Raw genomic sequence first — 13,687 nt, forward strand, 5'->3', positions numbered from 1 at the left:
TGTGCGTGGCACCAGACAGAGAACCTCTTCCATTTGTGTCCGTAGCATTTAAGAGTCGAGGACGCCCTGGCCTTTGCAAGAACCTCTCTGCAATCGGCCGGTATGTCGTATCCTCCAAACTCTAGCGCTGCAGGAGCCAGGCCTGCAAGTTCAGCGACTTCGGGTCGTGGTGGAGGATGGCGCCTCCTTCCCTGGAGAGTAGATCCGCGTCCGCCGGCAGCTTGATTGGCGGGGACGCCGACAAGTCCAGAAGGTCCGGGAACCATATCTGCCTCGGCCACGCAGGTGCGACGAGGATCATCCTGCACCGTGACCTCTTGAGCTGGTTGACGAGCCGGATTAGCAGAGGCAAGGGAGGGAACGCGTAGAGGAACAGGCCCTCCCAGGGGAACGAGAAAGCATCGCCCATGCTCCTCGTCTGGGGAAACCTGCTGGCGAACCTCCGGCACTTGGTGTTCGTCGCCGTCGCGAACAGGTCGATCTGGGGTGTGCCCCACCGTCGGAAGAGGCGATCCACCAGATCCTGCCGTAGTTCCCACTCGTGGCACGAGCGCAGCTCCCTGCTGAGTGAGTCGGCGATGGTGTTTTTTATCCCTGCCAGATGAAACGGCACCAGAAGAATCCCTTGGGCGACGGCCCAATGCCACAGGTCCTGCGCCTCCTTGGACAGCGCTGGGGACCTGGTTCCGCCCTGTTTCCTGATGTAAAACATGGTGGTGGTGTTGTCGGTGAAGATCCTCACCACCTTGCCCTTGAGGGACGGAAGGAAGGACCCGAGGGCCCAAAACACTGCACGGAGCTCCAGGACGTTGATATGCAGGGACTTCTCCGTCGGGAGCCAGAGTCCCCTTGCGTGCAGATTTTCGGTGTGCGCTCCCCACCCTTCTAGGGAGGCATCCGTGGTCACAGTCACCTGGTGGGCTGGGGTCTGGAAGTCCATGCCCGCCGTCAGATGCGCGCGGGTGCCCCACCACCGTATCGCTCGTCGGAAACTCTCGTCGAGCTTGATCCTTTCCTCGAAGCTGCCCGTCGTCTGGATCCAGCGCGCATCCAGGAATTCTTGCAACGGGCGCATCCGGAGCCTGCACATGGGAATGAGGTAGATGCAGGAAGACATCATCCCGAGGAGGGACTTGATGGACCTCACCTTGGCCGCGTCGGCCACCAACATCCGTTGCACCTTGCCCAAGATGGTCCTGGTCCTCTCCTCCGACGGGGAGGCCAGAAGGGACACTGTGTCGAGCCTCGCTCCCAGAAACAGTGCGACTTGCGCGGGCACCAGGTGGGATTTGGCGTAGTTCACGGAGAATCCCAGGTCCGTGAGGAGTTGGACGGTCCTTGCCGTGTGGACCACGGCGAGCTCCCTCGTCTTGGCGCGGATGAGCCAGTCGTCCAGGTAGGGGTAGACGTGAATCCCCTCGAAGCGCAGCTGCGCCGCCACCGGTGCGAGGCACTTGGTGAAAACCCTGGGTGCCGACCGTAGTCCGAAGGGAAGGGCTTTGAACTGGTAATGACGCCCTTGGACCACGAATCTGAGGAATTTTCGGTGCCCCTTTAGGATGGGAATGTGGAAGTAGGCATCCTCCAAATCCAACGACGATAGGAAGTCTCCTTCCTCCAGCTGACCCAGGACGTGCTGGAGGGTGACCATCCGGAACTTCTGCGCCTTGATGAACTTGTTCAGGCGTCGCAGGTCCAGGATGGGGCGCCATCCTCCCGTCTTCTTCTTCACGAGGAAGTATCGCGAGTAGACTCCGGAGCCCCGAAGCCTCTTTGGGACGAGTTCGATGGCGCCCTTTCTGAGCATCGCCTTTACCTCCAGGAGAAGTTGAGGGACGTGAAGTTCTTTCCTGGCCACGGGGGGGACGCGCGGGCACCTTCTTTGAAACTCGAGCGCGTGGCCCCGGGCCAGGGCGTCCAGCACCCAACGGTCGGTGGAGATGGACTCCCACACGCTGACGAAGCCCGCCAGCCGGCCTCCCACCGGGGTGCTTCGGTGGGGGCCCGACCCCACGGCCGGTTCAATCCTGCTTGGACGCGGCCTTGCCGCCTTGGCCTCCTTGGCGACGACGGCGGGGTCCGCCAGACTTGCCTCGTCCTCTGTAGGCCTCTTGCGACGACGAGCGGGCCGCTTGACGGTAGGAAGCGAAACCGCCGCCGGAACCTTTGGAGGCGCCCTTGCCTCCGCCGCTCCGAAAGGGCGTCCGCCGTTGCTGCAGTACTCCAAGGGCCCGGGCCGTCTCAGTATCCGCCTTGATGGCCTGAAGGGAATCGTCCACTGTCTTCCCAAACAGGTTGTTCCCGTCGAAGGGCATGTCCAGGACCCTGGTCTGGACGTCCTGCCGAAAGTCCGTAGCCTTGAGCCATCCACGACGTCGAAGGCAAACGCCGTTGCCCATCTGGCGGAACCCAGTGTCGGCGATGTCCGTCGCCACGGTGATGGCGTGGTCCGAGGCCACCTCACCTTCCTGCAGGATCTCAAGGGCCTCCGCCCTCTTGTCGTCCGGCAGAAAATCCAGCAGGGGAGCTATCTTGTACCAGAGTTCCCTGTCGTAGCGGGCCACGATAGCCAAGGCGTTGGCCGCTTTAATGGTCGCCGCCAACGAGATGACTCTACGTCCCATGGCATCCAATTTCTTTCCCTCGCCGTCCGGCGGGGAAGTCGACGTGGAGGCCGCACCCCCCCCCCGCTTTCTTCCTGGCTGCCGCGGAGACGACGGAGTCCGGGGTAGGCTGCGCCCGGAGGCATAGGGGGGCCGAGTCCGGGACCCGGTACTTTTTCTCGTACCGGTCTCTTTTCGCTGGCGTCGTGGAAGGGTTCTTGAGGAGGGAAAGGCCCTCATCCCAAATGTCGTCCAACAGAGGCACTGCGAGGACCGTCTTCCTCTTGGCCTCGCGCCGTTGGTAAAGGAAGCCTTCCTTTTTCTTCTCCTCAGGGCAGAGTTGGAAAAGCTCGGATGCCCTGGCGATCATTGAGTGGAACGATCCAATCTCGTCGGGCGGAGAAGCCCTGGTGGGAGGCGACGACGGAAAATCCTCGTCGTATGCCTCGTCGTCCGTACCCGTCGCTGCCGTGTCAGTCCCCGTATCATCCCCTCGGGTGGACGGGGAGGAGGGCTGGACGGGGCGCGACGGTTGAAAAGGAGGCGGTGGATGGATCCTTCTTTTCTTGGTAGGGGGAACACCAGAAGGTCCCGGTTCTGGATCCCCCGACGGGAGAGGTTCCTCCGTCGGTAACGGCAGTCTCGTCCTTATCTCGGAGCATAAGGACTGTATAGCCAACAAAATGGCCGCTGAGTTGTCTTGCGGCGCTGGCAAAGGGGAATCCGACGGGCGAGCAGGGGCCCCGTCGGTATCCTCGACGATGTCGTCGTCGTCACCTGCGTCGGGGCCCATTCCGACGGGCTGGTCTTGTTCCACGCCTAGGCCGTGGCTTAAGACCTCGATCAGCTCCTCTTCTGAGGTTGAGGCCGAATCTACGACGACGCCCTGCCCCCCCTTCTTCTTCCCCACGGAGGGTTTCACGGGGGTCCTATCGATGGGCACAAAAGAAGACTCCCTCCGAGGAGGCAGGGAGATTCTGGGCCCCGAGGCCGCCACCACTGGTGCAGCCTCCACAGGCTGGGCCAGGGCCGCCGCGACCGTTTCGATAGAGGGCTTGGTCGAATGGATCAAGGCCTTCACCACCTTAGGTGCGCTCACCGCCTTATCCTTGAGGGAGGGGGCACTGCCACGCTCCTCCTCTGCCATAGAGCTCGACCGGGGCCTCTCCAGGAGCTTCGCCGGGTGCTCGGCCTTCCTCTTACCCGACCCAGAGCGTTGGCTCGTGGTTGATGGTGCCGGGGAGGGTGCGCCCTGCCTGGCGCCCGTAGAGCCCGACCGTTCGGCGCTCCCGGTGCCAGCGGACTCGCGGTGCTTGGCCTTATGTTGGGCCCCCGTCGCCGGGGCGCCCTCAAAGGTCTTAGAAGACCGCTCAGATTTCTTCTTCTTCTCGCCAGACGGGCTCTTACCCTCCAGCCAGCTGGCGAGACGTTGATGGCGGTCCTTCATGGTCCGTTCCGACATGTTGCCGCAAAACGCACAGTCCTTCTCCACGTGCGTCTTGTCCCCATGAAGGCAGTAAAGGCAGAAAGAGTGTTCGTCCTCCTTGAAGACGTTCTGCAGCTGGCATCCAGGGCAGGCCCTGAACAGCTTTCCGGGCGTCGAGCTTCCCTTCTCCTGGGCCATCTCCGAGACCGGGCCTGAGAAGCTTCTGGAGTCCTCCGAAGTGTAGCTCGACGAAATCTTCACCCTTGAGGGGCACAGATGAATCCGACACGGGTCCCCGTTGATCGGATGTAGGATCGGTGGAGCTTGAGGCTCTTTTGACCGAAAGAATCGAAGTTTTTGTGAAAAAGCGCGAAAAAATAGCACTAACGCTCGAGAGCAATAGCACGAGGATCCCAACACATGAACGTGCGGTAAAAATCTGAAGATGGCTGCCAGAGGCGGTGCTTAGGTAGAGGGCAGTCATTGGCTGTGGTCAGTATGACGCAGAGACCAGTGATTGGTTATTACTACGAAAGACAGATCAGAAACGAAACTGATACTGGTTTTTTCTTTACCGAGGATTCCCAGCCTGACGACGGGGAATATTCATGAGCATGTGAATCCATGCCAGACCCCATGCTGGAGAATGGCTATTATTCCAATCAAAATTATTAAACAAAAAATGAATGGGAATAGCCTGGAATGGATGAGGCGGAGGCTGTACCCTCCTTCGCCATCTTCAGGGTCTCCAACAAGATTGTCTACAGCTGAAAAAGGCCAGGAGACCGTAAGGCGCACCCATGTGGGACCGAATGAACCCAGGGTTCAGAAAGAATGTTCCAGACACTTATGTATACTGTTGTCTTGCTGGGTTGAGTTACCCTAAATGTACACCCTACTGGTCCTGCCAGCCGCTTGAACAGCTGGAATGTGTGGGGTGGCCCAAACTTCTGGTCTATGTCTCCCTTCAAGTCAGTAAGTCCAAACATACAGGGGTTTCTGCATGGATCTTTGCTATGGTTTTTTTTGTTAGGGAATTTGCAGTTAAGGTTAAGAAAATCGACTGCTGCTGGCTGGTATTGTGGCTTGAGATTAGCATTGTTTCTCCAAAGAGCAGCCATCTCCAATAATGGGCTGCATGGGGCCTGTGAGAAACCTGCAGGTATTCTCCCCGGAGTTCCTCTGCTCGGGTGGCCAGGGAAGGGCCATCACTTTTGGATCCCAACCCTGAGGGTGGACAAGTGAAGGAGTATAACCTGCGTGGGGGGCTTCTGGGGGCTTGGTGGGAGAGTGCCTCTGGTTGAGACATGGTATTCCTCCCATCCCTGTTCTCCCATCACCCCCCAAGCCCCCAGTTGTCATGGGTTACTTACATTCAAAACCTCTTCCCAATCACTGGTACGAAGAACATGCTGGGAGTAATGAGGATTACCCATAGTAATCCACGGTCAATGGATTCCTATGGATATTCTCCATTTTGTACCTCTAACAAGGAAAGGCAGTCAGACAATTCAGACTCCAATTAACTTTCAAGGCAGGTATAAAAGGTGTGGTTCACAAAGGTTGAAGCAAGTTGGGAAGGAGGTCCACAGCAGAGAAGCCACAGTGTGGGGAGCTGCTGGAATGACCCCAGGGAGGACGGGAGCGGAGCGAACCGCTTCACTTGGGGGGAAGGCATGCGTGTCGTGGACAGGACTCAGCCAGATCAATGTTGGCATTTAAAGGATCAATGCTCGTTCCCTTTGGGAGAAAAACCAACGCCAAGGTTGTCCGAGGTGTAGGTGGCGAGACCTCTGCCTCAGGCTGTTGCAGAAGTCGCTGTATCACAACACTACCCAGTGAGTCCTGTGACTCAGGTAAGTATGCAAGCAAGCGGAGCAGCATTTGAGGAAGGCACCGGCAAACAGGGGTAGGTGAAAGAAAGAGTATAGCATGAGAGTGATGCTGAAAGGAAACTCAAGGACGAGTGAAAAATTAAATTGAAACGGGCAAGCGACCCGAAGATGAGAGAAAGGAAAGTAAGGCGAAGTAGCAAAGCGTGTACGAGGTCTGAGCACCAAGGGAAAAGGTTAGTGTTAAGCCGTATGGCAAGTGCCCGGTCCAGCAGAGAAAGGAGAACAAAAGTGCAGGAGTGCACGAACAAGTAAAGGTGGGCAAGTGGCCCGAAAGAGAAAAGGTGTAGGATGCACCAGAATAAAAGGGAAAAATGTGAATAACCAGGTGCTACCTGTCAAGTGGTCGTGCAGGAAGGAAAAGAAATGCCCTGCACTCTTGAGTTTGGCAAAACCCTGTCCCCCCCAGGAACTGCATGCTGTATGAATTGGAGGTGAATAAGCTGAGGCCTGGGGAAGAGAACCCCCAAGTCAATATCAAATTGTGGCAAAGAATTTCTTTGAACATCTTTGAATATTTTCTTTGGCATGCGACCTAAGCTTGGGTAAGGGGACTCAGAGGTGCAAGGATATTTAACAGAACCATGTTTTCACTTTGGACATATTGCACCTCAGGTGAGGGAAAACCTGGGTTACTTACAGTGAACTGTTATGGTGATATATGTTCGGCAAGAGTTGAAAAGCTAGGGGAAACTGACCTGGGCGAGCTAAGAGCCAACCCCTTGCTGAGACCAGGAGAACCACACTTCAAAAGACATTGCCAAGCCAGAAATGGGACCTGCCTTGTTGTTGCATTACCATTTCTTTTTTATCAGAGATCCCTTTTTAACACTTTTGTTAGTTTGTGAGGGCAAGAGTTGGTTGAGACACATACTGACTTTCCTTAGGGACTCACAGACTTTGATGGGCTTCATTACATCAGTTGAGGGACCTGTTTCTTTAGAGTTAGGACCAGTTAAAAGTTCTACCAAGCACAACATTTTAAGGTTTTCAAACTTTACTTAATGAGTGTGTCTCTCTTGATACCATGCCTGTAGCAGAGTCTTCATGCCCCTTAACGGATGAGGGTGGAGGAGATGTGATCCGCATGGGCACATGAAGTTTAGGGGCTGAATTACCCCAAGACGACGAAATCTGCACTTCAGAAATGACAGATCCGTAGCAATTATGTTTTTGCAAGAAACTCACTCGCTCAAAGCTGATCAACGAAGACTTTCGCTTAGGTTTTACTCAACCGTTCTTAGCATCAGGAGGTGAAAAAAAACAGAAGGTAGCTATACTATTGGCTACACATGTGCCATTTACCAAAGTCAAATACTTGCCGATACATTGGGGAGATCCATTTGCATCAAGGGCAATTTATATGGGCACAGATTCACACCGATTTCACTCAAATAGTGGCAAATAGTGATTGAAGTCTCCACCTGGTTCCTAATCCGGAGGACAACACACCCAGCCAAACTTGATTATGAAAATACAATTTCTTTCGCAAGTTTGCTGAGCGAGCTGGGGTTATGTGTGGAGGTTGTTTGAAGGGGAAGACATTTTATATTTTACTCACATGTACAGGTGGGGGGGGGGGGGAATTTCCAGGATTGATATGTTGACCCGAGAGCATTGTTCCTGTGAGTTCAGGAGGCCACAATACAGCCACACTCCTATCACGCCCCGGTATTGGTACCCCTAACAGTTACGGATAGGCCACCCCCAATTAGGTTTCCTTGGAAGCTATACAACCCCATATTGAAGGGCACAGTATTGTCAGTAGTTAGCTGGGGTGATTTCAAATTACTTTGTGGAAAATAATAGCACCAATAATTCCATGGCAATCATATGGGATGCAATGTAGGACGTAGTAAGAGGGGAAATGTCGCACAGCAGCATACACTACAGAACGTAAACTGGTTTCGATCACAATTAGAGGCAGAAGTTCAGGCTGCCGAGGGGGCACAAATAGGATCCCGAGTGGTGTTTCAGAAGGTGAAACTTGTGCATACTAAACTGAAGGCTTATTTAGCTGGTAAATCGACACAGGCAATGCTTAAAACTAAGCAATTTTACTATTTCCATGGTAAGAAAGTGAACCGGTTGTTCATACACAAGTTAAAAAAACTCAGGATGTAATAACATACAAGCATTGAGTGGCAACACCGGGGAACTGTCTTGTGACAACGCCAAGAAATCAGGGATAATTCGGAAATATATTGGCACCCTGGTGGCAGTTGAATCCCTGCAACTATAGCATTATCCCGCCGATGATCACCTCCCCCGGCTGTCTGCCAATCTTGTGCAACACCTGGAGACCCCAGTACCAGTGTCTGAAAGATAAATGGCCTATCTAAATAAATAAAAAACAGAAAAGCCCCAGGACAAGAGGGTTTTTCCACAACTTTGGCCTGCTCATCCCCACCTAACATGTTTAATTTGTTCCTGGTTGCGTGTAAGATCACAGACTATGGAAGAATTGACCACTGTATTAATATCTAAACCTGGAAGAATCCGGCCTACTGTGACACAGACAGAGCATCCTAATGAACTAGGATGCGTAGCTTTACTCCAAAAGCTTGGCGCATAGGCTAATGGGTGTAACTCGGAGGGTTGATACACTAAGATCAAAGTGGATCGGAGTACTCATGACAGTTTTAAATTTAATTGATATAGAGTGTAGAGACAGTTGAAATGGGAGTAATCGCCTTCGATAGGGTGAACTGTGCTTATATTCCAAGCATCTTGGAAGCAATTGGGTTTGGCCCTAAATTTAGTGAGCTGTTTTAGCAAACTATAAGGTACTGTCCACCTACATTAGAGTTGACAGACAACATAGGTTCCAAGTGTTTATAACAAACACAATAACTAAAACTTAGTGAATTAAAAATTAAAATGTCGAATCGTTTCGCTTTTTTAATTTGGGGTGCCCTCAAGCTCCATCTTTACCTAGCATTATTACCCCACGCCCCATATTTACTTTGCACCAAAAATTCGAAATGTTTTCATTATTTTCCTTTATACTCACTGTATACCACTACATACCCCGACGATAGCCATTTTGCAGGGGGGGTGGAGGGAATCAAGCAGGGTAGTCCCGTCACCGCTAACCTTTTACCATTAGTTAGCATAGAAAAGTAAGGGGAAAATGTAGCAATCAAAGGGATCAGCATGGGTAGTGAGGAACACAAATTATTCTTATATGCCAATGACATCATAGTGACTATACGGGAAGTGCATGCTTCACTTAAGCCATTTGCTGGCAGAACAGTCTTTGGGTCAGTCTCTGGCTTTGTGGTGAATTACAGAAAACCCTGCAGACTGGATATCGCTATTACCCCCCCCTCCACCCCCAACTCCTCATGAGAGACAACATCTAGAAGCACTATGTCTGATCAAATGGGACCCAGATTCTATTCCTTACCTAGGGTTCCAGATCCAGAGCACCACCTCAAGGATCTGAATGCTTTTCTCCCAGTTGTAGCAGGAGTTTTCAGGAGATCTTGACAGATGGAACAAACAGGAAACCTCAGGGTTTTGTAGATGGGGTGGCCAAATTTGACCCGCATGCCCCCCACACGACAACACGAATGCAGAGAAACTATTATGTTCCTCACTTTTAGGCCCATCACTGCAATCAATTTATCACAGGTGTGAGAAGCGTTAATTCACTGAGCCGTTTAGAACATACCAAATTTATGAGTTGGGTGACATGGAAAAGATATTGATCGAGCAAGTAGACTGCAAAGCCAGAAACTAAGGATGTCATCACAGACATCACGACGTAGCCACATTATACACGAAGTACATATTCATCCATTGATGAAGTTACACGAGTATGCACTAGACTATTGCATATAGGAACAAAGCACATGCTTATGGCCCACATAGGTAGACGGCAGGAACACATACATCTCTTTATATTTATATCCTTCACCATAGCGGAAACACCAAGGTGCAAGTATTCATATATTTAGCTTGCACATGTTTGACTGCTACGAACATGGAGAAGCCATAGGGAATGACATAGAAGCTACAGGACTCAAACAAGTGGCAAAGGAGAGACAGGCTTCGAGTACATTGAAAAGCAACATGATCGCAGCATCCAGAGGCAAGCGGAAACAAGGCACTCTGCCAAGGACAAGTGGAGACTGAAAGTTCGTTACCAAGACAATGAGCCAACCTGCAGAAAATCAGGCTAAAACCCTCAGAATTACAAGCTGGGCAGCTTCATTATGTAGTCTCCACACATGTGACACAGCCGAACAGGGCAATGCTCATTCAACCCAGGTAGACGAAGAGGACTGTTCCCATCGAACCAGAGGGGAAAAAGCTACAAGTGCATTGTTTGATTTTTTGATTAACGTTTACTTTGCATATACCAGAAGATTGCTTTTGAATAAATTGATATATATTGCTAGAAGGTACTCGTGTGCATCTTATATTGACGGCTGTGTTCACAATCCGAAAAAAAAAAAAAAAGTTGCTGCATAGGGAAAAAAAAAATGTATGGGAATACTTGCGGGGGGTTTGTGTGCGCAAGTGCGACGGAATAGGATGTAGCATTTTGTGTATGTGTGCTGGTGGCAGGGAAAGGGCAGAGTCTGCGGAAACATTGGCCGAGTATTATGGTGCTCAGCATTGGTAGTTCCCCTTATTGCAGGAAGGAGGAATTGGCCACATACTCCGAGTCATTGCCTCTAAAATGAAGAATGAAGTTTAGGTTGGAAAAAGCTATACAAAAAAGAAACGCACCCGACCGTTGCCATGGATCTTACTACAAGGGTGCAATGTAGTTATACTTGCCTTTGTTTGACCACAACCTGTCCATCATGAGGACGGCCTTGTGGGAGGTCACTTAAGGTGAATGGAAGTAGCCAATGCCGACAACAGGGGCGTTAATTGTGAAACACTGATGAATAGCAGGTTCGGGGGTCGAAGCAGATTAATCGCATTTTGGTTGGATCATTGTTAAAGGCTAGGCTTAACATCCTTCCCCACCCCTCTAACCACTCCCCAACTGAACTACCTCACATAGTAAACAGACTTCAGTATACCACAGTAAAAATACATCTTTATACAGGTGTACCTAGGGCCAGGAGGATGGCTCCAGGGCAACTCACTAGTCTTGGAAAAACAGCAGCACGCACACAATATTTTTTTTTAAAAAAACAACTTGCGTCTCCATACTGCAACTTGAACAGGTTTTGGAACTTCTGTGTATGAAAAGCAAATGTATTTACTGTATTCATATGTATTAAAGTAAAAATCAAGAAATTGAAAATGCCAAAATGAATGGCCTGGACATGGTTAGTTACCTCAGCACCAAGAGCAACCAACGTTTCTATCAGCACAGCAGTCTGCAGCGTCATGTGGAGGCAGCCTGCAATACGCGCCCCTTTCAAAGGCTTTGATTTGGAGTACATCTCGCGCATTTTCATTAGCCCCGGCATCTCGTTCTCTGCGATCTCGATGGCCTTGCGCCCCCATTCGGCCAGGCTGATGTCGGCTGCAACACAACAGTTGAAAAGATTTAATGGGTGGGCAGGCGAGGTCTCCACCAACCAGGCAGCACTTATGAACCAGTAGCTCTTGCCACAAGCAGTGAAGCAAACTATTTGTGGTCTTCTACACGGTTTAAATGCACTAAATATTATACAAGGTTTAAATGTGCACACTTACGATAAAACATGTTAACTTGTGACCAACGTCAGTTTTGTGAAAACATTTATAGGATGCATCTCCCTGTTCTTTTGCCCCCATAAAAAACCCCTTTCACCCATCTGTTCTCTGCATTCTAACGGCAACAGACATGGCCGTGTAACAATAGAGCTGCACACTTTTCATATGCATACTCAGCATGCGGAATTTCAGTCAATCATGATACACGCTGCCATAATGTGATCCCCACAAGCTGATCCAAAATCTGCACGAGACAGCCTTTAATCAAACCCTCCTCCGATTTAGCAATCCCCACAATCTTGCCTTAAGGCCAATGCAGCTCTGGTACAGTAGGAGCAGTCAGGAAAGACCTTCATAGGAGAATGGGGAACAATTGCATAAGTGCAGTCTTTACAACTCACTGCAATACAAAAGTACCATTTATCGTATATATGCCTTATATTTAAAGGAAAGCCCAAGTCTGCAAAATGACTGGGCTGTAGAGTGATTCGTATTTAGGTTTAAGGAACAAGTTACTTACCTGTAACTGTTGTTCTCCAGCATGGGTCTGGCATGGATTCACATGCTCATGAATATTCCCCGTCGTCAGGCTGGGAATCCTCGGTAAAGAAAAAACCAGTATCAGTTTCGTTTCTGATCTGTCTTTCGTAGTAGTAACCAATCACTGGTCTCTGCGTCATACTGACCACAGCCAATGAATGCCCTCTACCTAAGCCCCGCCTCTGGCAGCCATCTTCAGATTTGGAAGCACGTGAAGTGGCAGTATGACCAAGTGAAGAGCCGCAGAGGGGTAGGAGGGAGGGTTCGCATGTGAATCCATGCCAGACCCATGCTGGAGAACAACAGTTACAGGTAAGTAACTTGTTCCTTCTCCAGCATGGGGTCTGGCATGGATTCACATGCTCATGAATAAAGAATACATAGCAGTACACACATGCACAACCACGGGAGGTGGCAAAGGCTCAACATTAAGCATTACATCAAACTCAACATTAAACATCTTACCTCCTCACCAGGCTCACCTCAGGCGAACAGGTTGCGCAGCACTGCTTGGCCGACCCTGGACTCCTCCCTGGAATCCCGATCGACGCAGTAGAATTTCGTGAAGTGTGCGTCGACCTCCACGTAGCAACCCTGCATATGTCCAGCAGGGGCACACCAGAAAGGAACGCCGTGGTAGCTGCGATCGCTCTGGTGGAATGGGCTCTCGGACGGTCAGGCAGCGGTCGGTTTGCCAACCGATGACAGTACATGATACAGCCGGAGAGCCATCTGGAAATGGAAGCCTTCGAGAGAGCCTTCCCCTGATTGACAGGTCCAAAGTTCACAAAGAGTTGTGACGTCTTCCGAAAACACTTTGTGCGGTCCACGTAGAACTTCAGCGCTCTAGCCACATCCAGCGAGTGCAAAGTCCTCTCAGCCGGCGACAAAGGCGACGGGAAGAACACAGGCAACACCAAGGGTTCGTTGAGGTGGAAGTCCGACGGCACCTTGGGCATGAAGGAGGGGTGCGTCCTGAGCACTACCCTCGTGTCGTGAAAAGTCAAGTACGGGGCCTTGCAGGAAAGGGCCTGGATCTCTCCCACTCGTCGTGCGGAGGTGATGGCCACAAGAAACGCTGTTTTCCACGACAGAAACTTCAACGGGGCCGAATGCAGAGGCTCGAACGGAGGTCCCATGAGCTTGGTCAGCACCACGTTGAGCTCCCACGCCGGGGCCGGAGCCTTCACCGGCGGGAACGATCTGAACAGTCCCTTCATGAACTCTTTCACCAGACGATGAGACCACAAGGACGTCCGCCCCGTGGTTCTGGTGTATCGGGAGATCGCAGCAAGATGAAGCTTGGACGCGTGTGCCAGTCCAGCTTTGGCCAGCGTCAGCAGGTACGGCAGTACTTGGGGAGCCGTAATCCGTAGAGGGTTAATCTTCTGTGCGTGGCACCAGACAGAACCTCTTCCATTTGTGTCCGGTCCGTAGCATTTAAGAGTCGAGGACGCCCTGGCCTTTGCAAGAACCTCTCTGCAGTCGGCCGGTATGTCGTATCCTCCAAACTCTAGCGCTGCAGGAGCCAGGCCTGCAAGTTCAGCGATTTCGGGTCG

General features: G+C 51.5%; 1 protein-coding gene across 1 annotated transcript in view; it reads right to left on the minus strand.

The window, feature by feature from the left end:
• Positions 1-13,687, minus strand: part of AHCY (adenosylhomocysteinase) — a 403,130-nt gene that overhangs the window by 339,295 nt on the left and 50,148 nt on the right. The window contains exon 2 of the mRNA XM_069652263.1: positions 11,225-11,415. Within this exon, the coding sequence (XP_069508364.1) occupies positions 11,225-11,415 (191 nt within the window). The remainder of the gene's footprint in view (positions 1-11,224; positions 11,416-13,687) is intronic.

This window comes from Ambystoma mexicanum, chromosome 3p, assembly GCF_040938575.1.
Source record: "Ambystoma mexicanum isolate Mex_15411 chromosome 3p, UKY_AmexF1_1, whole genome shotgun sequence".
Lineage (NCBI taxonomy): Eukaryota > Metazoa > Chordata > Amphibia > Caudata > Ambystomatidae > Ambystoma > Ambystoma mexicanum.